General features: G+C 55.1%; 1 protein-coding gene across 3 annotated transcripts in view; it reads left to right on the top strand.

Annotated features, from left to right (window-relative positions):
* Nucleotides 1–23,524, top strand: part of BSN (bassoon presynaptic cytomatrix protein) — a 103,253-nt gene that overhangs the window by 61,022 nt on the left and 18,707 nt on the right. For all 3 annotated transcript variants that reach the window (XR_008794493.1, XR_008794494.1, XM_056129334.1), the window contains exons 2-4: nt 2,524–2,932; nt 16,002–16,883; nt 22,984–23,418. Coding sequence is in view for 1 of the 3 variants with exons in the window: in XM_056129334.1 (XP_055985309.1) it covers nt 2,524–2,932; nt 16,002–16,883; nt 22,984–23,418 (1,726 nt within the window). In the remaining 2 variants the exon portion in view is untranslated. The remainder of the gene's footprint in view (nt 1–2,523; nt 2,933–16,001; nt 16,884–22,983; nt 23,419–23,524) is intronic.

The raw sequence follows: 23,524 nt of genomic DNA on the forward strand, positions 1-23,524 counted from the left end.
GCTATGGACCCAAGACACTTTGGCCCTACCAAACTGGACCTTACAGCTGATGGCGAAAGATGACTCAAGAGAGGCTTTTGGTCACCTCACCAAATGAGGTTCAATGGCTGTGTGTATGCCTTATTGGTGGATTTTTGAAAAAAGGTCTAGTGGACTTTGATGCTATTTATTTTGTTTGCAACAGTCTTTATTAATCCAAGGGTGTTTCTCTCACCTGTGGTCCCTTAGGAGGTAGGAAGAATTGCAAGATTTTGGAGGGGACTCACCTTTGGGTCTCTCATCTAACCTTCAAAATGGCTTGTCCTACCCATTGGCACCCAAATCATTTTGGCAAGCAGATGGCTGTTTGCAGATGACTACAGGGACATCAAATTTAGAATCCCCCTAGCCAGACCACATCAGGATGGGGCAGGAGCAGTCCGATGGTCCCTTGTGTAGGTGTCTGTGGGCTATGAACCCTAAATGCCTCTCAGTCCTGTCTCCTGGGTGCTGGTCTTCACCCAAATGGGTCCGGACTGAAGTACATGTTGAACTTCAGGGAAGCAATGTATCAAGCATTACCTTTGAAATTTTTGTGCTTAGCTGCTTTCAAATTGAAAAAGGAATGGAGGCAGAAATGAAGTTAAGTAGGATCAAAAGAGAAAGGCTGTCAGGGAATTGAGTTTCAGTCCGATTCGATTTTGAGTTCACAGAGCCACGCCTCTCTGCTGGCTCATCTGCAGTAGAGTCAGGTCAGATGGAGGTGGGGGTCCGGCCACTTCCAAGGTCTAAATGCAATGATTCACCCTGCCCTGCCTTGTGTGGGTGGAAGGAGAGGGGCTCATTGCCAGACGCTCTAGCCCTGGCTGGGCATCGCCTGTGGGAGGACCCCGAAGGAGGTTCCTTTGACCTCGAAGGAGATGGCACTAATCAGACTTTGGGTGCCCCATCCCCCCTCTCACCCCGAACTGTCTGGGTTTAGCCTCTGAAGTGATGAACAGCAGCAGTTCTGAACCTAAACTGTGTGTTGCAATCACCCTGGGAGGAAAAAGGAACCAGTACCAAGTTCTGCCCCTATGATTCCGAGAGGATTTTTCAGGTACAGTCTGAGGCTCAAGACTTTTATTTTTTTCGTCTTTTTGGGTCACACCCAGCAATGCTCAGGGGTTGCTCCTGGCTCTGCACTCAGGTATTACTCCTGGAAGTGCTCAGGGAAATGCAAGGCAAATGCCCTACCTGCTGTACTATCATTCTGTTCCTGAGGCTCTAGACTTTAGAATCACTCTAGATATTTCTAGTTTATAGGTTTCAAGTCTTGATAATTAAACAGTGCTCATATGAGGGGGTGAAGACAACCTCCCATCTCTTCTGCAACTGAAAATTCACATGTAACTTATAACGGGCTTCCTTATCCTCGGATTCTGCATTCAACCAACTGGCATTCTTGATTGCTTGAATCCATGAATGTGAACAGTCCGCATACATGAGGACTTGCCCAGGTCAAAAACAAATCATTTTAGACCTCTCCATAGAGATTTTAATTTGGGACCACACCTGGTGATGCTCAGGGGTTACCTCTAGCTCTGTGCTCAGGGGCCAGAGAACGAACCAAAGTCAACTAACATGCTGGGTTAGTGCTCTGACAGCTCTCCAGCCCCTCCCATAGATTCTTAAAAATTCAGAGACCTTGAGACCAGGGCAATAGTAAGCAGATAGGGCCTGGTCTTGTACACAACCAGCCCAGGTTCAATCCCCAGAACTGCATATGGTCCCCCAAGTCCCACCAGAAGTGACCCTGAGCACAGAGATGGGAGTAAGCCCTGAGCACCACCAGGTGTGTCCCCAAAATCAATCAATTAAAAAATAATTGCAGAGCCCAGGCCCCCAGAAGATGGCTCAGGGCCTTCAAGGCTTTGGGCTGAGACCCTGGGACCTCCTCTGTGTACCGAGCTGCTTTTGGGCTCTGGAGTCCCAGTGAAAGAAGCTGGCAGGTGACTCAGAGGCTTCAAAAGCATTCAGGGCAAGTGTGAGGTCTTTGTTTTTTGTTTTGGGGGCCTTCTTTGGTAGTACTCAGGGCTTACTCCCAGCTCTGCCCTCAGGGATCACTCCCAGTAGGGCTTAGGGAACATTATGGGGTGCCAGGGATTGAACCCGGGTCAACCATGTGCAAGGCAACTGCTCTACCTGCTGTACTATTGTTCCAGACCCAAGTGTAAGGTCTTGAGCTTAATCCCCTGTGCAGTGCAGTTCCTGGCCAAGGAGGAAAAGAAGAGACTCCATCCCAGACTTGCTGAATCAGAACCTGCTTTTAGTTGGGCCATCACAGGGAACGTGCATGATCCCACCACATGTCCTGATGCTGAGGTTCAAGAGGGAGGCACTTGGAGTACAATAGGGGTATAGGGATACAGTCATCACCCAGCAAACAGTGGCTACGAGGTCATCTGTGGACAGGGTGGGAGGGTAGGGGAGGGACAGCGTAACCTACTTGGGCTCTGTCTCTAAGCTGTGTCACTAATGCCGTCATTTTCAATCTTGTTTCAGCGTTTCCAGGAGAATGGATCCCAAGGAGCCCCTGGGTAGCCAGAGAGCTGCTTCCACAGCCCAGAAGCCAGCCTCTGCCACTGCTCCGGGCCGTGAGAGCCCCCGGGAGACCAGGGCCCAGGGCCCAGCAGGCCAGGAGGCTGACGGCCCCCGCCGAATGCTGCAAGTAGACAGCAGGACGCAAAGATCAGGGCGCTCTCCCTCTGTGTCACCAGACAGAGGCAGTACCCCCACATCACCCTACTCTGTCCCCCAGATCGCCCCCCTTCCCAGCAGCACGCTGTGTCCTATCTGTAAGACCTCGGACCTCACGTCGGCCCCCAGCCAGCCAAACTTCAACACCTGTACTCAGTGTCACACCAAAGTGTGCAACCAGTGTGGGTTCAACCCCAACCCTCACCTCACTCAGGTAACCACCCTGCGCCGGCTCCTCCTGCCTGTCCTGCCTCTCCCCACCGCCCTTCCACTCTCCACCATCCTTGTCCCACTAGTGTCTGTCTTCCTGTGACTTGTCTCCTGGCTCCAGGCGGCAGCGGCAGTGGGCCCAGTGCTGTCCCGGGATTCCTGTGCCTCTCGAAAGCCTGGTCAGAGCCCACATAAGAGACCTTTTCCCCCTTTTCTTTTTCTTTTTTCTTTTCTTCACTTCTTTTCTTTTTCTTTTTCTCCATGTGGTGCTGAGGATCAAATCCAGAGACTCACATGTGCAAGGCTCCACTCCTGAGCCACATCCCCAGACACTAGAAGTCACCTTCCTACCTAGGTTTGACCTGGATAGATGGCCTTAGAGAGAGCCAAAGACAGCCTTGGGGAAAAATTTTCCCCATGGCTTCTCATTTTGAGGGGTCCAAAGCTAGGTGGATGTCCCTGGCCTCAACCAGTCTCTCCTGACTGAGGGCCTCAAAGGGATACTCATAAGGGGATACAAGATTTTAAGGGAGGCAGGAAACTCCCAGCAGGGATCTTGGGATTTTCTTCCTCTCTTTAAGTTTTATTTTATTTTAGGCACCATGGTTTGCAAACTTAGTAGTAGGATTTTTTACATGTAATATTCTAGCACCACACTAAGTATCCCTCCACCATTGTCCCAGTGTCCCTTCTCAATTTTCAGTTCCTGTTAGCTGGACCTGATGGGCTGAAGCTGTTCCCCACTCAGGGCGGCAGTCTTGGTGTGAAGTAGAGGCCATGCTGGTCCACAACGTCCACGGTGGTAACAGTGGCCTATACTCACGAGAGGCCACTGTAGGGTCATTTCCACGGGTTGGCCTCCTTTTTACATCACAACCCCATCCATGAGGACCTGGCTCCTCATCCCTTCATGCCTTCACCCCCCGCCCCCGTTCTTTTGTCTTTTGTTCGAGCCATACCCAAAGGTGCCAGGAAGACTGCTCTATGCACAGTGCTCAGGTCTTGTTCTCTGTGATGCTCAAGAAAACATGTGATGCCAAGGTTGGAACCTAGGGCTCTCATAGGCAAAGCCTGAGCTCTACCCTGTTGAGCTGTCTTTTAAGCCTCTCCAAGGTGGCCCCTTCCCAGCTTTTGTTCAGGGTGCTTTGAGTGGGGGCATTCAACCAAGCCCCTGGAAGCTTCCTGGTGCCCTGACAGCAGGGTACAGCCATTCGCTAGCTGATTTGGGGCAATGGCTTCGAAATAAACTGAGTGGGCTTGCTGGCTTTCTCCTCCACTGAGGAAACACACAGAAGTTTCTGGTTCTCACTCAGGGGGCATGGAGAGTGGCCTACTGCGGGCAGGGGCATGGCTGCCCCTGGGATTATCAGCAGCAGGAGCCGCGTGGTCACGTGGGCCAAGGGGGTGGGGAATGAGTGAGAATAATTGTTCACAGGTCGGGGTCTATTTGTGACATGAGGTGCTGTGGGTGTGGGACGTGTGGTTTGCGAGAGGTAAGTGTGAGATTCTGAGGAAGGATGACTCAGTGCCTCTGGAGTGTGGAGGCTTCCTGAGGGGGCGTGCACACTCGTGATGGTTACATCTGCGATTAGAAACGGGCCCATCCCTGCAGCGAGCAGTTAGGTAAGTGTTTGTCTCCAGTATTTAGAACAGTGTGATTAGGGCCAGGAAAGCTTGCCGGTGCTTTTCTGCCAGCAAGAGACCAGAAATAAATAGACTGGGGAGCTGGCTCAAAAGGCCAGAACACATGCTTTGCATGCGGGAGTCATGGGGTTCACTCGCCGGCACCAAATGGTTCCCCAACGGGAACAACCTTAAACCCCCACCGCAAGCCCCCTCCCCATAAATAAAGCTCGAAGCACCTGGCTACATAGGAGCAGAGAGGCTAAGGAGACAGGAGAGGAGCCACTGGGCACCTCGGGGTGGCCTCCACACTCAGGCTGCAGGCCCAACTGTGCTGGCTGGGTAGGTGGGGATCAGGAAGAGCCATGCATGGTGGCATCGTTCCCTGGTGGGCCTCACAGTCCTGCCACACAACAGGCTCCCCAGGCCGGCACCACCAGGGAGGTGGGAAGGAAGCCAGCCTCTGAGTGCCTGGAAAAACAGCAGAGTGGGAGGCCTCGGCCACTCTCGTGCCATCTGCCTCGTGGTGCTGGGAGGGAGCTGGAGCTCAGGGCCAAGAGGAAAGGGTGCAAGCTTGCGGCAGATTCCCAGAGCTGGGGACCCAGAAGGTTGGGGACTTGAGGCAGTTGGTAGCCTGGGCGACTGTGATGTTTCCTGGTGGCGACACTTCCCAGAGCCTTCAGCCTCCCGCAGGCCACCATGAGCGCCAGGTGACTCTTGCACACACACTTTCACGGAACAGCACCCACTCTGGGAACTGCTGACCTAGGCCATTCTCCAGGTTTTCATCAGGTGACCAAGCAGAGCCTTTTACTTTTTTTTCTTTGGGGATCACACCCAGCGATGCACAGAGGTTACTCCTGGTTCATGCACTCAGGAATTACTCCTGGCGGTGCTCTGGGGACCATGATGGGTCGGCTGCGTGCAAGGCAAACGCCCTACCCACTGTGCTATTGCTCCAGCCCCAAGCAGAACCTTTTTATTCTCTGGGATTAGCTTTCAGGAGTGTTCTGCCTCCCAAGAAAGCCTCCTCCCTCCCTCTCTGCACACCTCCCTACATTTTCCCTGAGCCAGAGCTCTTTGTTGCTCTGCTTGGAACAGGCTCACCTCCCAGCCATGCTGCTGTGGGACAGGAAAGCAAGCATACAGGTTTGCTCACACACCCGCTATCAGGGCCACCCTGGTCGGGCCACATCTCTTTGGCTTCTTCTAACTTGCCATTCTGTCGGTCACAGTGGCTCTTTCTAGAATTGTCCTGGTGTCTCCATGTGAGTAAGGCTCTGGTCTGGACACATGGGTGAAGTGACCATTCCTTAGCTCCAGAGATCTTTCTCTTTCAGTGTCACCCTTCCCTGGGGGGCAGGATGGGGCACTGCTGCACCCCCCTTCCCCACCCAGGGGTGCTACAGACACTGCCTGCACCCACAGGGCTGGGGTGCAGATAGGAACCTGTCAGGTTAGGGGTTGTATGGGCACTGTCAAAAATGGCCCAGTCCCTTCAGGCCTATCAGCAGAATGCATGGCTACTCGGCCTCACACTGGCAGGGATGTCCTGGATGGGATCCTGCAGTGACAAGGGGGACTTTGTGACCTCTCTGAGACTTTCGGAGCTGGGATTGTGACCCTGGGACATGAACCTTTATTCCTGTATTCCCTAAGCAGTGAATCACTGTCTGGCTTGTAAGTCAAATGGCAGCACAGGTAGGATAGTGTGATAAAGCTGCTCACTGCTGTGCTGAATTGCCATGCTGGGACACTCACTGCGACCCAGGAAGCTTGGCGCTGTGTGTCATTGCATCTATCAGGGTCTTTCTGCTTTATCTGAGCCCAGCAGAAAGAGCCGTCCGAGTGTGAAGCTGAGTCATACAGGTAGGACAGTTAGTCTCATTTGCCCAGAATAGGACCCAGGGCCCGTGGGGTGCCACACACACAGACAAGCACACGCTGCCCTGCACAGGGCCAGGCTGGCCAGCTCTTGGGCTGTGCCACTGGAGAGGAGGCTGTCTGCCCATGTATGTCCTCTGCAGAGGTGCTGAGTGCCCAACACAGAGAAATTCTGTGGAAGTCAGCAGAGGAGCTCATAGTGTTTCTGGCTTGTGACGAGGGAACTGAGTTCTTAGCAACTCTTGTCCTGGGTTACTGTGGAGCAGAGGAGTTTGGCGAAGTCCCCACTTTTCTCCCAGAGACTCTCAGCTCCGTTGTCCGATCTGTGGTCCATTTCCACTCAGATGGTTTAGAACGAACAGGGCTCTCTGGGACCCTTTGTGGTCAGGGCTGTTTTTGGTCCTGGCTGCCTGTCAGGTGAGTAATTTAACTTGTCTGAAACCATGTCAGAAGCCTGGGGAGTTTCGATGGTTTCCAAATGTCTCTGCCTGCCTGCAAATGCCCCTCCTGTGAAGATGCACTGGCCAGGGCAGAGGCAGGCAGACCTGAGCTCCTTCAGTGCCCGGTGCCGGGAGGTGACAGTAAGGTCATTTTCTCTCATCCAGGATGTGGGATCTTAGATAGGTACTTCAAACAGCCTTTTTTGTTTGGTTTTCTTTTGGGGTTGCCTCTCTAGTGGTATTGGGGGTCACCAGGGCTGTACCCATGGGGTGCTAAGGAGGCTGTATGATGGCAGGGGTGGAGCCCACTGCCCTGGGCATGTCAGGTGCCCTTTGAGCTGCCTCCCAGCCCCCTTTACACTTCTTGAACATCAGACCTGAACATTTAGACTTCTCTAAAGGAAAATCATCTTGCTGGGGAGGACCACCTTATGTCCCAGTGGGGGCAGCCACCCCATCCCCAGCCCTCCAGGTTGAGGGCAGCCTACTGCCCCCGACCTCCCTTGCTCTAAGCCAAGTTATTTACACATGAACCTTTGGGAGAACTACAGAAGCAAGATCCCTGGCCTTTTCCTTCCTCTTTCAAGGTCTGAATGTGCTGAGACCAAGCCGACAGTGATGTGGAATTCACCCCCATGGGCAGCACTTGCCCAGGGTGGGTGGTGTGGAGAAGGGAGGGAGCGACAGTGGCCACAAGCCTCTCCCTCCCCTGTCTGCATCCCACTCCTTTCCGGCCGGGAGACAGGACAGCAGATGGCTCGGGGGTGGCTCTGTGAGTGCAGCCATGGAACCACTGCGCCCCAGCCCTGCCCGTTTCCTGCTGCTTCCTCCCAGCCACACTGCCAGTGAGCCACGGGCGCGGCTGCTGCCTACAGGCCAGCAGTGATCAGAGCAGACAGCCTCCCTCCGGGTGCTGGGCCCAGCAGAGGAGGTCTCAGCACAGGGGCCCAGCCTTCTCCTCCCACTCAGAACCAAACAAAAGCAGGGCTTGGGCAACAGACCCTCTGGGAGCCTTTCTCCCCACCCACATCTAGTCTGTGGGCAGTTTGCCTTGCAGTGGCCACTTGGACCCAGACAACCCCCACATTCACAAATAAATAGACTTCAGTCAACTGGGCTGCCAGTGCTGGTGTAGTGTCTGTGCTCAGAAGACAGTACCCGGGCCTGCTGGTGTGGGTCCCTGCAGGCTGGAGGCCAGAGCCTCTAGGGACACGAGAAAGGGGAGCTATCGGGCATAGAACTCTTATTTCTATCATTATTATCTGGGTACCAGTGGAACTCCAAAACTCTGCTGGATGTGGGAATGGTCACTCCCCGCATGGAGCTCAGGGTACCAAATGTGGTACTGGGGGGGTCGAACTGGGGGTCTTCTTCCTGCTGAGCAAACCCCAACCTCAGAGCTCATGGTTTTAGCTATGAAAAACAGCGGTGTTCCTTCAGCATTATTGTAAAATTAATTTAGTACAGAAAATATGAGATTTTATTCCTTAAAAACCTGCTTTTGTGTGAGAGAGCAAAAGAGACAAAATGAAAAAGAGAATGGAGTAAAAATTATAAAGAAAACTAAATGAATGGGGAGACGGGCAAAAGCAGGGAATGAGGGATGGTGGAAAGAGGAGGGGGAGAGAGCAGGGAGAGTCTCTGACCGGTGCTCAGTTGGGTTTGCTACTCCTACTGTGGGTTCAGGTCAAATTTTGGCAATGCAGCCCTGCTCGAGTCCCCTCCCTCAGAATGGCCCTCCCCTTCTCTTCCCGCATGTCCCTGGGGTCCTGAGAGTGAGGACCCTGCTGAAGCAGACACGCTGTGCAGCCCTGCAGAATCTCCTGGCTCCACTCTGCATGAAGCTGCCCTTCCTGACCACAGTTGCATCAGCCAGCACCCAGGCCCCACGCAAGAGCTAAAGGGGACTTGAAAGAAGTCACGTGCTTGGCCTGGACCAGACCTGGAGGCTTCTGCAGGGATGAGGAAGTAGGCTGCAGGGGGTGGGTGGGGCTGAGACCCGCAGGGATGCTACATAGCATCCACACAAAACCCCACAGCTCAGCCCTTTTCCACCCCTCTGGTTCTGTGTGAATCAGGGGCTGTACAGTTTGTCAGAGCCAGGCCAGAACATGGGTTGTGGTGATGGCAGAGGAGAAAGGTGACTGAACCCTGGGTGGAGGCTGGAGTGATAGCACAGCGGGTAGGACATTTGCCTTGCATGTGGCCGACCTGGGTTCGATTCCCAGCATCCCATATGGTCCCCAGAGCACCGCCAGGAGTAATTCCTGAGTGCAGAGCCAGGAGTAACTCCTGTGAATCGCCGGGTGTGACCCAAAAAGCAAAAAAAAAAAAAAAAAAAAGAAGGAGAATCATGGGTGATTGAAGGCCCCTCGGCATTGGATCTGGAAGAAGGGCCGGAGAGGTGATGTTTTCCACTTGGACCATGTCAGGTTGAGTTACCCACTGAAGGTGGGCACTTCAGTGGGGTTCCACAGGCTGACCAATAGCCAATCTGAGTGTGCCACAGACCAGGGAGCCAGGGTGGGCCTTGACTCGCAAGTCAATGCTGACAATAGCTTCCCCCAAACACTTCAGCAAGGATATCTTTAGGTTTGGTATTTAAGGGTTTTTTTTTTTGAAGATAAAGTTTACTTTGTGTTAAAGGTTAAGCTGATGCTGAGCAAAATGGCACACAGACTAGAATGATGGTATGGTGGGTGAGGTGCCTGCCTTGCAAGCAGTCTGTGCCTGTGCCCCGCAGACCCTCTGTGATGAGAGGAAGCACCCTATCAGCCCCTCCAAAACCCCTCTGGTTCTACCCTTGTCCAGGCCTACCCCTCGGCCAGAGAGAGTGCTACCCTGATTTCCATCAGCCTCAGATGTACCTTCCTTCCTCTAGAGCTTGTGTCGATGGCATCACACAGAATCTGCTCTTCCCAGAAAGCTGCTTGCATCACTCTGCACTTTGGAGATTTGTTTGGCTGACCAGCTCTTGAGACGCCTGGCTGAGAAGGGGTGGGCATGGCTGGGCAGGCATTTGGCTTGAGAGGGTTTCTAACAAGCGATGGACAGTGGCAATGTCCAAGTCTAGAGAGGAAGGAGACAGATGCTTGGGGGTGCAGGAGATGGGTCGTGATGGGAGGAGCACCCTGTGGAGGAAGTCTCAACCCTGAGGGTACAGGAGGCCTCCTAACTGGGGGGAGCGGGGAGGGGGAGGGGGGCTGCTCGTGATCACAAACAAAGAGATGGCACAAGTTTCCCAGCACCCCGGTTGAAGGAAGAAGGAAAAAAGTTGGTTTGCATATGTCTGTTTTTAGTTCAACCCTTAGCACCCTAATTGGCTCAGTCAGGGTTGTTCCACAGAGCCAGAAGTAACCCCTGAGCACAGTCAAGTATGGCCCAACTCCTTACAGCCCTCCAGAAAACACCCCATATTGCAGCCCATTTGCCCGGTGCCTGCCAGCAGTTTGGGGGTGGGCTTGAGAATGGGGTGTGGGGAGAAGGGGCCCATATCTGCAGCTGACTATGGCTGAGCGTAGTCATTTTGGGGCTGTGAATGCCCAAGGCCTCTGGCCACTGACCTCAGCAGGCACAGGGATGGAAGATGCCAGTGGGGAGATGTTTGAGAAGGAGGCGAGGGATGGAGGTTGACAGGTGGGTCCGTGCCGAGTCAACACAGCAGAGGCCCATGAGAAGTCACAGCCACAGTGAGGAGGTCTGGAAGGCAACAGCAGCCAGGAGGGGAGAAGAGAAGGAACCTGAGTGCTGAGTTCTCAGAGCCCCCAGGATTTTAAGAGAGGATGAGACACTGCCAGGTTCTACAACCCTGGAGCAGCTTCTCCTAAAGAGGATGACAGGGCCTGGAGGCGTGTGCAGGGGCGGTGAGGGAAGCTGGCCGGGTTAGGGTGGGAGACTTGACAGGGATCAGTGCGTGAGCCTGAGAAGGAGGGGAGACACTGGGGCGGGGTGCAAGGGGATGGCGTTGAGGAACTGGAGAGGCAGATGCGCCAAGGAGTCATTGGGGCATCGATTCTTGACTGATTATGGGGCTGCCGGCCTCCAAGAACAGTTTGTCTAGTTACTCCCAAATCCTAGCCTCAGTGGGCTTCCTCAAAGCCCCAAGCAGCTGGGCTTGGCACTGGCATCCCCTGTGAGAAGACCTAGCTGTGTCAGCTCTGGCTCTGTGTCCCACCTTACAGGTGGCTGGGTGGAGGACCGGAAAGATAGTACAGTGGGAAAGACCCTTGGTTTGCACGTGGCTTACCCAGGTTCAATCTGTAGCACCCCATATGGCACTAAGAGTGATCCCTGAGAGCCAGAAATAAACCTGAGCACAGCCAACTGTGACCCAAAAGGGAGAAAAAGAAAATCAGGTTTGTGGATGGCCTGGCCCTAATCTGAGACCTGGCACCAGTGAGTCAGGGAATCAGGTCAAGGCAGCAGCACCTGGGGATGGACTGGGCCATCCCTGATGCCTCCTGTAGCCATCCTTGCCCAGGGGTCTTGGTGGGCTGTGACCACTCCTCAAGGCCCACCCAGAGCTCCTGGCAGGAGGAACGTGCCATCAGCCACACTGGCTGGTGGGGCCTCCCTCGAGCTTCTGATGGGGCCCCAACGGGGAGGGCTCGTGCAGAAGCTATTTCTGTGGTGTTTGAACTCGTATCAAAACAAAAAATAGCCTGACTGCAGTGCTGGGCATGATGTCAGCGCGGGTGATCTGACACGCCAGGGCTGTTCTCCAAGGGAGGGCCAGACCAGCGTGGCAGGAAGGCAGGGGCTGATGTCTACAGGGGGATGAGTGGGGGATAATGAGGGGGGAGCTGGCTAAGGGGGGCCCTGGAGGTGCTTGAATCGGGTTCCGCCCTAAAAAGCAGATACAATTTCCCTGAGTTGCTGCATTTGGGGTCTGATAAGGCAAACAAAGCTGGGTCCCGCCTTCTAGAACTGAAACATAATGACAGGCATCAGGGCCACCAGTGTCCCTGTCTGGAGGAGGCAAACACCCCTAGAGCACAGCCATGAGGAATGGCAGGGAGGCACAATGCCCACAGCTCTCCTTGGATCGGGGTTCCAAGCCTCAGCTCCTACAGCCAGGCCAGTGGTGACAGTAGTGCATGAATAAGCGACAGGCTGGGACAAAGTCCTCTGAAGGGCACAGGCTCCATGAAGCCCGGCTTTCTGATCTCCCTGCACCGCTGACTGTAACTCTGTCACTAAGTCATACTCTGTAGCTTCTGTTGCCCATGCCTTGAACCCACCTCTTGGCCACACCCCACCTACCCTCAATCCCAGTGGAGGACTCTGCCAACTTGCTGAGATGGCAGGATGGGTCTAAAGCAAGAGACTGGCAAAGCATCTCCTCAGGAGCTCTTAAAGTGTCCCTTTGCATCATCTCTAGTCCCTAGGAAAGAGCTCCATGGCTAGAGGCCGGTGCCACTCCTGGCCACATCTCAAGTCTAGCTCATGGAGGTGTAGACCACAGGCCCACCATGTTGGTGGGCAGCAGCTTGAAGGACCCAGTTTGCCTTGACCTCTGGGTGCTACTGCAGAAGGTTCTCACCATGCCCGCCCCAGGACAGGGAGTTGGCCATTGGCCTGGCCATTCTGTCTGCAGTCATCTCACTCCCTGCCCCTCTTCCTAATATGGTGGATGGAGCTTGGGATAGGGAGGACATGGCTGAGAATGAGCCCCTCCCAGCTGGCTCCTGGGAATCCCGTGGGGAGGCAAAGCGGGAAGTCTTGCTGAGTTCATCGCTCCCTCAGCCTAGAAGCCTGTGTGCTGTGCCTGACCCTGGGCCTGAGCAGGGAAGAGCCAGGAGAGGGTGCGGTCCGCGCTCACCGTTTGGAAGAGGCTGGATAGAAATAGCTGCACCCATCTGGGTGGTGAGTCACTGGGGCGTTGCAGCCGTTCCTTGGAGAGGTTCTATTTTAGAGATGCCTGTGACACAACCTGGATGGCGGGGGCTGGGAAGGAAGGTTCTGGTAGTCAGTGCAGAGTTTCAGCATGTGCCCTAGTTCAACCCTCTCCTAAACCTAAGGGCAGGTCCTAGGAGCCCCTTGATAAGCAGCTTCCCTCTTAGGAGTGGGGCATACCACAGGAGCAGGTTGCAGGGACAGGGGAGCCCTGGGGTGTGGGCCAGGCACCCCAAAGGTCAGAACTAGGGACGACCTGGAACCAGCACCTGGGCCTCCCTCTGGGAGGATAACCCATTTCCAGGGTCTTTCTTAGGGTGATCAGAAGGAGCTTGTCCCAGGAGCCCTCATTCTGATTGAGTGATCCCTCTGGGAGTGACCTGTCCAAAGGGTTATTTGGGGACACAGTTTCCTCTGTGGCTTTCTTGGTGCAAACATGGAGCTGCATTGGGTCTTCAATAGCATCGGGATGTGGCGCCGCCTCAGCTGGGAATAGCTTTGCCCCCTGTTCTTCGGAGTTCTTGAGCTAAAGGGCTCTGCACAGAGACCTGGACTGCTTGGGCCCAAGTGGCCATTGGAAGAGGCAGGCAGGACTGGAGGCGCTGGCTGCCCTGCAGGCTCACCATGGCAGTGATGTCATGGAGTGAACATTCCTGTGCCCCTGTGTGGCCTGGGGAAAATGGGTGCTCTCCAAAGTGCCATGTGCACCCATCCTCAGATGCTGCTGTTGGGTCCCCATCTGACAAAGCCACCTGTCATCGATAGCCATACTCACTGCACCCCTGAGAGGGACACAAGACAACTCCATGTTCTCCTGGCGACTGGTGGTGGGGGCAGCCTTGAACTCCAGTGGGGCCCTCTCTCTGGGGTGCTGAATCCCCCACTCCTTGCCAGTGCAGCCCTGTGGCTTATTGGGATGCATGCCGTGAGCTGGCCTCTCTGGGTCTGCTTTGTGCCCCATACTGGGTGTGGGCCTGGTAGTGTCAACAAGGGCACCAGGCCCCCGAAGGTGAACCCGAGACCTCCAGGAAGCAAATGAGTAATTCTTAGGGAGAGAGTAAAGAGTTTGGAGAAAGTGAACCAGATGATTTGGCAGTCTGAGAGGTAAAGGTGGATGTTAGCCCGACCAGGGAGGCCTTGCAGGACACTCAAACTGAGACTCTTGTGGCGACCTGGGCGCAGGGACAGGTAAATGCCCTGGGACAGCAGGGAATGCAGAGCAGGAGGCCCGGTGTGTCTGCAGAGACCACTCTGGGGAAGTGGCAGGTGAGGTTGCTGGTAGGTCGGACGGCCTCACAGGTTCCCATGGAAGTCTTTGGAATCAGCTAGAAAGGTTACAGACTAGAGTGTGTAACTGAAGCTCTGAATTAAATGTGTAGGTTTTAAGGAAAAGTAGTGTTGGCTCAGGGGCCGGGAGGCTCTAGAGTAGATGAGATTCATGATATCATTACTTCTCTTTGGCACAGCTCTTCCCCTTGAGAGGCACTGGCATCCCCTGTGAGAGAATCTAGGGTCAGCTCTGGCTCCATGTCCTATCTTACCCTCCACATTCTAGCATCTCTGCATGCGGAGAGAAGGCTTTCGGACTGTCTCCCAAAAGGATAAAAAGCCCCTCTTGCTCTTGTTTACTGAGTAGCTCAAAAGAACTGTCTGCCAGATCACAGGCCCGTAGGCACTGTTAGTTAGAGTCAATGCTGGCCTCAGCCTGAGTCATGAGCCCACTTTACTCAGGAAGGTGTCAGTGACGGAGACAATCAACATGGCTGTCACATGAAAAACGTCTTGTTTGTTCTGGAAGCACAACGATCCTGTTTTCTTTTTTTAAAAAAAATTGCCTTCCTGATGCTGGAGAAATAATCAAATTAGACGCTTGCCTTGCACATCAAACCCACCCAGGTTTGATCCCTGGCATCACGTGTGATCTCGCAAGCACTACCAGGAGTGAGTGATCCCTGTGCACAGAGCCAGGAGTCAGCCACAAGCACCACTGGGAGTGGGCCAAAAACTGCAAACAAAACCAAAAACAAAAATACTATCTTCCTTGGGACTGAAGAGTTAGTACAGTGGTTAAGGCTCTTGCCCTGTGCAATGCAGCCAATTCAGGTTCAAACTTCAGCTCCGCATGTGGTCTCTGAGCACTGCCAGGAATGATTATTGAGCATAGAACCAGAAAAAAGTCTTGATTACCCCAGATGTGACCCTTCCCCCCATTTTTTAAGTGTCAGACTGGAGCAATAGAACAGCAGGTAGACCATTTGCTTGCCTTACACACTATAGACCTGAGTTCGATCTCTAGTACCGCATATAGTGCCACAAGCCCCACCAGAAGTGATCCCTGAGCACAGAGACAGTAGTAAGCCTTGAGCTTTGACAGATGTGACCCAAAAGCAACAACAACAAATGTCTTCCTGGGGCTGAAGACACAGTGCAGGAGGGAAGGCACTATGCGGCTTTGCAAGTGGCTCGCTCTGCCAAGAGTCTGGTTCAAATTCTCAGCATCATGTAGGGTCCCTTAAGCACCATCCAGGGTCGTTCACTAAGCACAAATGTCTTCCTAAAGGAAAAAGATTTGATCCCACATACTCTGTCACTATATTCTTTTCACTTACTTGCTCTCAAGATCGTTCATCTGTGTCAGCAAGGCCCAAGCTTGCCCAGACCAGAAGTCCTGATCCCTTCTCTTTTCCATTCTCATCTCCCACCTGTCCCTCTTCACTGATGATGCACCCGGGGATTCTGTGCTTCAGCCTCACGTGCCCTTCAGGGTCATACCGTAAGAGCCTACGGGCTGCCCTGTGAAAATGACCTGAAGGGGACAAAGGGTGGAGGGATGGGAGCGGGGGGTGGGGGGGGCACAACCCTTAGTGGCTGCCCGGATCCTCCAGCCAGGAGGACAAAAGTGTGGACTGGAGAGGCATCTTGTGGACATGAAACAAAACACAGAGTATGGCAGAAGTGGTGGGAGGACTCTTGGGCAGGAGGCTGGGTGGCTGGGAGCAGGCGTGTGTGGCAGCTTCCACTCAGCTCCATGAGCCTGGCAGCTCCTGAGGGCCCGGCAGGGCTTCTGCACCTTCAGCTGCCCCCACTCACCCAGTAGCCCAGACTCCTGGATCAGGCTTGGTCCTTCTGCTCACACTAGGACCTGGCCCAGGTGCCATGGGTCGGTAGAGAAGTGGACCCTGAGGGCCCCCGGAGCCGGTCTCCCTACTGACTGTGCTGCTTCCTCCTCAGGTGAAGGAATGGCTTTGTCTCAACTGCCAGATGCAGAGGGCTCTGGGGATGGACATGACCACGGCTCCTCGTTCCAAGAGTCAGCAGCAGCTGCACTCCCCGGCATTGTCTCCTGCCCACTCCCCAGCCAAACCGCCCCTGGGGAAGACAGAGCAAGAGAGAGGACGGGGCCCCGGGGGACCCCCACCCGGTGCCCGCCAGGCTGAGACAGCCAGGGCCACCTCAGTGCCAGGGCCTGCCCACGCAGCTGCACCTCCAGAGGGGGGCAGGGTTTCTCCTCAACCCCCTCATCCCTCTAAGCCTTCCTCTGCTGAGTCCAGGCCCCCCACAGGAGAGGCCCTGGCCAAAAGTGCCACCACGGTGCCCTCTGGACCCAGTGCTGCCGAGCAGACCCAGGAGGGCCTCACTGGGAAGCTCTTTGGCCTTGGTGCATCGCTGCTGACCCAGGCGAGCACACTCATGTCTGTGCAGCCCGAGCCCGAGGCCCAGGGACAGCCTGCCCCCAGCAAGGGACCGCCCAAGATTGTCTTCAGTGATGCCAGCAAGGAGCCTGGCCCAAGACCCCCTGGCTCAGGGCCTGGGCCAGCACCGGGAGCCAAAACTGAGCCTGGCGCTCGGCCAGGACCAGGAGCAGGGCCGGCAGGAGCCCCGGCGAGGACTGGGGGAACAGCGAGCCCTAAGCATGGCAAAGCAGAGCAGCAGGCAGCATCCAAGGCAGCTGCCAAGCCAAAGACCATGCCCAAGGAAAAGGCCACCTGCCCACTGTGCCAAGCCGAGCTCAATGTGGGCGGTAAGGGCCCCGCCAATTACAACACCTGCACCACCTGCAAACTCCAGGTGTGCAACCTGTGCGGCTTCAACCCGACGCCCCACCTGGTAGAGGTAAGCACAGGACCCCTCGTGCATGCTCTTGACCTTGGGGAGGGGCTGAGGCCTGAGGCGGCGGGTCCAGGCATAGGAGCCAGACAGAGCTGATGCTCAGAGGTACCCCAAGCCCACCCTTCCATCTCAGCCTGACAACTACAGGGGCTAGGGGAGTCCCCCACCCCCGCCCACCTCAGACTGGTCCTGAGATATCTGGCTCAGGCATCCTCCAGGCTCCACCCTGCTGCTTCCCCATGGCCCAGGTCCAGGGATAGCCTGGCTGAACAGGGTGTGAGTAGGGAAGGGGTTTTGTGAGTCGTCACAGGGTGGGGTGCTCCAGTCCAGAGACTGGCAGGCTCCCTGCAGGCAGGCTGGGATGCAGGATGCTCGGGGAGCTCCTGAGCTCTGTGAGCTGTCCCTCTGGCATTTCCTCACTGAGCAGGACTCACTGGGGGAGAGAGACCCCGACAGGAGTGTCAGTATTCCTCACAGCTCCCTTCAGAGCCCTGTGACCAGGCCAGGCCAGGGAAGTGCTGATTCAAACCGAACAGAAAGCTGCCACCCGAAGACTCAGGAGCGCACCCAGATTCTGATCCCACTTTCATTGGCTGCTTGATTCTCACCCTTCCGACCCCAAGTTTATACCTCTGGGTGGCTTAAGTTTTTTTTTTGTTTGTTTGTTTTTGCTTTTTTTTTTCTTTGGCTTTTTGGGTCACACTCGGCGATGCACAGGGGTTACTCCTGGCTCTTCACTCAGGAGTTACTCCTGGCGGTGCTCGGGGAACCATATGGGATGCTGGGAATCAAACCCGGGTCGGCCGCATGCAAGGCAAACGCCCTACCCTCTGTGCTATCGCTCCAGCCCCGGATGGCTTAAGTTTTTAAGGAAAATTTTCAGAGGAGGAAGAAATCTATTTAAACTGCTTCCTACACCATGTTCTTTGGACTGCCTGTTGAGAAAGACAGAAAGGACGACAGGGGGAGATGAGCCGTGGCCCCTGCCTCACCCTCATATCCATCCCCTCTCTCCCTGCCTTGGTCAGGTCCACTCTGACCCCTGCAGCATCTATTGGGTTTCTGGTCTTCTGACCCAGGCCCTCTATTCCCCACCTCCTGCTCCTCATCCATCAGAGGGCAGCCTCAGATCTTAACCTTGGGGATGGGGTGGAAGGGCAGCCATGATCGTGCCCCTCCCCAGGGTTTCTACCTGAGAGACAAGCTGGTGGCCTAGGGTCACCCTCAGCTCCCCCTTTCCCACCTCAGTGTTTACTGCATGGAGCAAACCCTGTAAGTGCTGCCTCCTCTCTGGTGTGAGGGTTTGGTCTCTTCCCTACATCCCCACAGCCACAGCTCAGGACCCCAGCCCTTTACCCCTCACCAGCCAATGGCCAAATCCTTCTGCAGATCTTGGGACTGGCCACAGGAGAGGCTGGTGCTGGCGCCAGCCCCTCCCTACTTCCCTCATCAGTTTCTCCCCTTCACTCAGGCCTTAGCCAGGCCCAGGGGAAGCCTTGGACTCAGCTCAGTGAATGACCAATTGGATTTCAGAACAACTTTGTGACTTCGGAACATACTTTGTATGTTCTCTGCGGGGCTCCTGGTGTTTCAGCAGCCCACACCTGCCCCGGATGCCCTGTGCCAAGAGAGAGCAGTGGTGGGACTTTCTCCAGGGCCAAGACCCACTAGCTCTGATTGTAGCTCTGGTGCTCTCCTGCTCTCCCATACTGCTCTGGGCACTGCCAGCCTGGAAGCCCCCTGTGCCTTGCAGTTGGCCCAGTGTGGAGTGGGGTCTGTGTGCAGGCTGGGCCTGTTAGTGGGACCGGTGTGTCAAGCTCCCCTGCCCTCCATACCTTTGTGTGGTGGCTTCGTCCACACCATCTTTCCCCACAGGCAGCCGAAAGAACAGGGTGTAGGAGGCAGTCAAACTAGATTCCTCCCCTCTTTGAAATTTCCTTTTAAAAAATAACCATAGTGCTATTTAGTGAGTCATTTCATAATTAAGAGTTGTTGACTCCAATTTTTTTTTACCTATTTATCTTTTTGAAGGATAATAGTACCCTCTGGCTTAATTTTTAATTGGCTTTCAGTTCAAAATAGAGTTTATGAAGAAATTAGTGAAATTGGAATTGGTACAGTATCATTGCCAGTTTCTTAGTTTATTATAATTGCCAAAAATGCCGCTGGGGCCTTGGAGAAGCTGCACCCCTGCAACCTAGGCCTTGGACCCAGAGCCTGGTCCCTGTGACAGGAGGGGTTTGGGCTGCTGGGGTGGGGGGATGACTGGGGCTGGGGCTGCAGTGGGGTACCAGGCCAGAATTTAACAGCCCCTGACGTGCCTCAGGCTGCCTCTCGGGGTGGCAACCTCAGGAAGTTGCCATAAGAATTGGGGGTCTTCGTAACCCTTTAGGTTTCTGGGAGAATCAGATGAGTTGCTTTAGCTCATATATTTATGCATGGTCAAACCTCAAGCCAGGAGATAATAAGAAGCAAAATCACCTAAAAAGAGTATCTGTGTAGGGCAGAGTCCCCGCCAGCCTCTGACTGTGGGAGTGTGAACTTTGGGGGTGTGGCAGGAGGAATACCCCACATTCTGTTCTCTGCAGGGCTCCTAATGTTCAGGAAACAAGCACATTGGTCCTGGGTCTCAAGGGGAGCACTGCTTGGTCCCTAACGCACACACCAGGAGCCCACAAGGCTCTGGCCAGGAACAAGGGGGCCAAAGGGGTGAAGGCGGAGGTCAGGAGGGGCAGCAACCCCAGAAATGACCTCAGGCGGAGAGTGGGGCTGGGTACGTTATGCCTGGCTGCGGGACACAGGCTGTCAAAGGCCTGCACAGAGGCCAGCCCTGCTCAGAGTCTGCATGTGGTGGGGTCATCCCGACCATGGCAGGTCACAAGGATGACATCCAGCTTCCAGCTCAACCTTGAAGGGCTCCCTCCAGCAGTCCCCTGAGGTAGCACATCTCACCTATCCTCCCAACATTCCCCATCCTCACCCTGAACCCAGACAGTAGCTCTGAGTAACCATGTGTATACCCGCTTTTCCCTCCTGCAGCTGCTGACCGCCTTCCGGGGTCCCTGCCACCAAAAGGGTTTGATCAGGAAGTTGGAGAGCTGCGGGGGCTGAGCCTCCCACCATCCCTGTTGGTCTCAGCATTTCCTGGCCACTCACCAAAGGGTGGGCAGGCAGCAATTCCCAAAGCCTGGGCTGGCTTGGGGGAGTGAGGGGAAGTCTGTGCATGTGCCAGCGAATGAGGGAAAAATACTAAAGAGAGTGAATTCACAAGAGCATGGAGGGTCTGAGAGATGGCTTAGGAGGCTACGACTCATGCTTTGCATGCAGGCCCCTGACACCACATGGTCCCCCCACCCACCTATTCAAAAAGACTGAGTAGAATGGGGGAGTGAATGGTGGGGCACAGGGGATGGTGAGGAGACACTGAATGGAAAACCAGACTCTCAGTTGCTGTGCTCCGAGCACTGAGGTTCTGTTTGGTCTGCCTTGCACCCACCCCCATCCTCTGTAAGATCTGGGCCCGGCCAGCCATCTAGGCCATATGCCCCGTCTCTCCCCACCCCCAACCCCCACCCGGTCCCCCAAGCTGAGGAAGGGCCTCTAGCACCCTGGCAGGTGTTTATTTTTAGCTCACCTCACATGCCTCCCCCTGCTGTCTCCTGAGCCCCTCCTTCCTTCTCTGCCTGCAGTAGCCAAGAGAGAGCCTGGAGCAGGAATGCCCACAGAGCAGCCCGCAGCCTTCTTCCTCAGTGTGGCAGTGGAGAAGGAAGAAGGCCCTGGGGAGTGATCCGGTGACTCTCAGGCACTGCAGGGTGTGGTTCTGAGCCCCTGGCATCAGCTCTGCGTCTGAGCCCCCCTGACGAGATACTTCCAGGGGAGACGGGGTCCACAGGCCAGATAGCAGGCAGTGTTTTGCTAAGCCATCAAGGAGTGTCCAGGAAGATGACCAGACTTAGAGAGACCTAACCTGGGGTAACTGTGTGCAGAGACTGGAAGTAGAGACAAGGCCAACCCCTTACTGGACCCAGATCCTAACCCCATCATGCCCATCTTGGGGGTGGGCCCTTCCCACCAGGGGCCAACTGCTCATTTTCAGAATCTTCTTGGCGTCTGCTCATACCTGTGCCATGTCTCAGGAGTCCCAACCCCCTCAAAACCCTCTGGTATCAAGGAGTTCCATGGTGCAACTAGGTAATGGGCAGGAACCCCACTGCAATGCTCTCCTATGCTTGTCCTTTTAAGAGTCTGGTTGTAGCCAGTCACTGCTGGTCCCACTCACCTCCAAACATGAAACTTGACTTGTCAAGAGAGCCAAAGGCCCAACCAGCTGCAGCACACATGACATCCTGGGGGGTGGGGGGGGGGCAGTGTGATGAATAAATATCAGTTGTTGTCTCCTTATGCCTTTGGGGTCATGGGGGATGGGGCAACACTGGGGTTTGGTGGGCAAAAGAGATTGGAAAGGGGGTATGGCTCTTGCCTTACACATGGTCAATCTGGGTTCAATCCCCAGCTCCCCACATTCATTCCCCGTATGGTCCTCGAGCATGGCCAGGAGTGATCTCTAAACACAAAGCCAGGAGTAGGTGCTGAGCACTGCTGGCTGTGGTAACCCTCCAAACCAAAATTAATAAATGAATCAACACTGGGGCCTGGGAAGATGCCTCAGAAACAGGGTGAGTACATACAGAGTGTGAGGTGTATGGCTCCAGAACTGGGGCCTCTGCTGGAGCCCATGTGTGGGATTGGGCCACAGAGCAGGTGCACGGCCTTGACAAAGGGTTGAGTCCCGGGCCCTGCATAACAAGGCCAGGGAGCAGGCATGACCTGTGCTCTGCACATTCCCCAGCCCTGCTACCTGGTCAGCCTGGCCTCTGCTGGGGTCCAGGGCAGATATGGGCTATGGCAACAAACCCAGGCAGCATCACTGAGAGAGGACCTGCCACTGTGGCTGAAGCTGAGAGACAGTCATTCGGGCTCGACCAGGTGGAGAGGGGCTCACCTAGCTCCCAGGGCTGTGAAATCAGGACTGAGGCTATTGGGGGCTGAGACCACCTTACTGCCCCATCCCCGCTGCGCTCTGTGGCTCTGTGGGTCTGTTGCTGTGATTCTCGTAACCTACTAGTTGAGCTGCTGCGTCTTGCTTATCTGGGCAGCCAGGGTGGGTGGGAATGGCATGGCTCTGTGTGCCCCAAACTGGGAGTAGGCTGAGGCTTTCTCTTCTCCCATTACCATGCTTCACCTCACCCATTTCCAGGGCAGGGCCTCACCTTTGCCAGCCATGAGGCCTGACTTTGGGAAAGGCTCCTGGAGGTCTACCTCCCTCTCTGCCAAGGTCAGTCCATCTTCCTCTCCATCTCTCCCCCACCTCTCTGTGATGCTGGGAATCAAACCCAGGGCCTCACTTTCACAGTATGCGTTCTGTGCCTGAGCCAAGTCCCTGGCTTCTTTGCTTTGTCTTTTTTTTGGTGGTGGCGGAGGGGGCGGGGGGGGGGGAGGTGTGTGGAAGAGGAAGGATGATGGAATTGGGCCATGCCTGGTCATGCTCCAGGGCTATTCCTGACTCTGTGCTCAGGGATCACTCCCGGGAGTGTTTAGGGTACCATGTGGTGCCAGGAATTGAGCCCAGGACTCCTGCATGCAGGGCAGGAGTGCCTGCCCTCTGCATCGTCATCCCTCAGGCCCTGAATCATCTTCAGAACTTTCGGTATTTTGCATCTCTTTATTGTTGTTGTTGTTTTATTCATTTTGGGGCCACACCAGCAATGCTCAGTGCTTACTCCTGGCTCTGCACTTAGGGATCACCTCTAGCAGGCTCCGGGGACCGTATCAGGTGGTAAGGATTGAACCCAGGTCAACCAAGTGCAAGGCAAATGCCCTGCCCTACCTTTGGAAATATTACTCTGATCTCATTGTGTATCTTAAGGAGGCAGAAGTGTTTCATTTGGGGGCCATAAATACCTATTAGTCATTGTCTCCTTGTGCCTTTGGCATCATGGTCTGGGAGACTTTCTTCTTCTTAAGGTCCCAGAGATGGTCTTGGGAATTATCTGAGTTCCTCACTGCCCATCGCCTTGATCAAACCTCTTTTCTTGCCTTACAGAAAAGCGAGTGGCTTTGTCTGAACTGCCAAACTAAGCGGCTGATGGAGGGCAGCCTGGGAGAGCCGAGCCCTCTGCCACTCGCCACCTCCCCGCACCCCCCAGCTGGGGCCCCTCGTGCTGCTGGCACAGCCCCTCCAAAGCAGAAAGGGCCACCAGGGCCAGGCCAGCCATCTGGCCCCGCATCTGCCAAGGCCAGTCCCCCACCCACGAAGGCCAGCCCCCAGACCAAGCCCCTGCGGGCTGCAGAAGCCAGCAAGACTCCAAGCGCGGCCCAGGAGAAGAAGACTGTGAAAGCTGAGCCCGTGCCCAAGCCACCACCAGAGACCACCCCACCCCCAGGAACCCCTAAAGCGAAGACGGGGGCCCGGAAGACTGAGCCTGCCCCCGCTCCTGTCAAGGTCACTCCAGAAGCTCCCAAGGTGGGGGAGCCAGAGGTTAGTGCCCCTGGATCCCCTCTCTTTTCTGCAGACAGTGCCAGGGAGGGCTTGTCGCCCTCAGCCACCGAGGGATGTGCCAGGGCAGGAAATTTCCATAGGTGGG

This window comes from Sorex fumeus, unplaced genomic scaffold (assembly GCF_029834395.1).
Source record: "Sorex fumeus unplaced genomic scaffold, SorFum_2.1 ptg000072l, whole genome shotgun sequence".
Classification (NCBI taxonomy): domain Eukaryota; kingdom Metazoa; phylum Chordata; class Mammalia; order Eulipotyphla; family Soricidae; genus Sorex; species Sorex fumeus.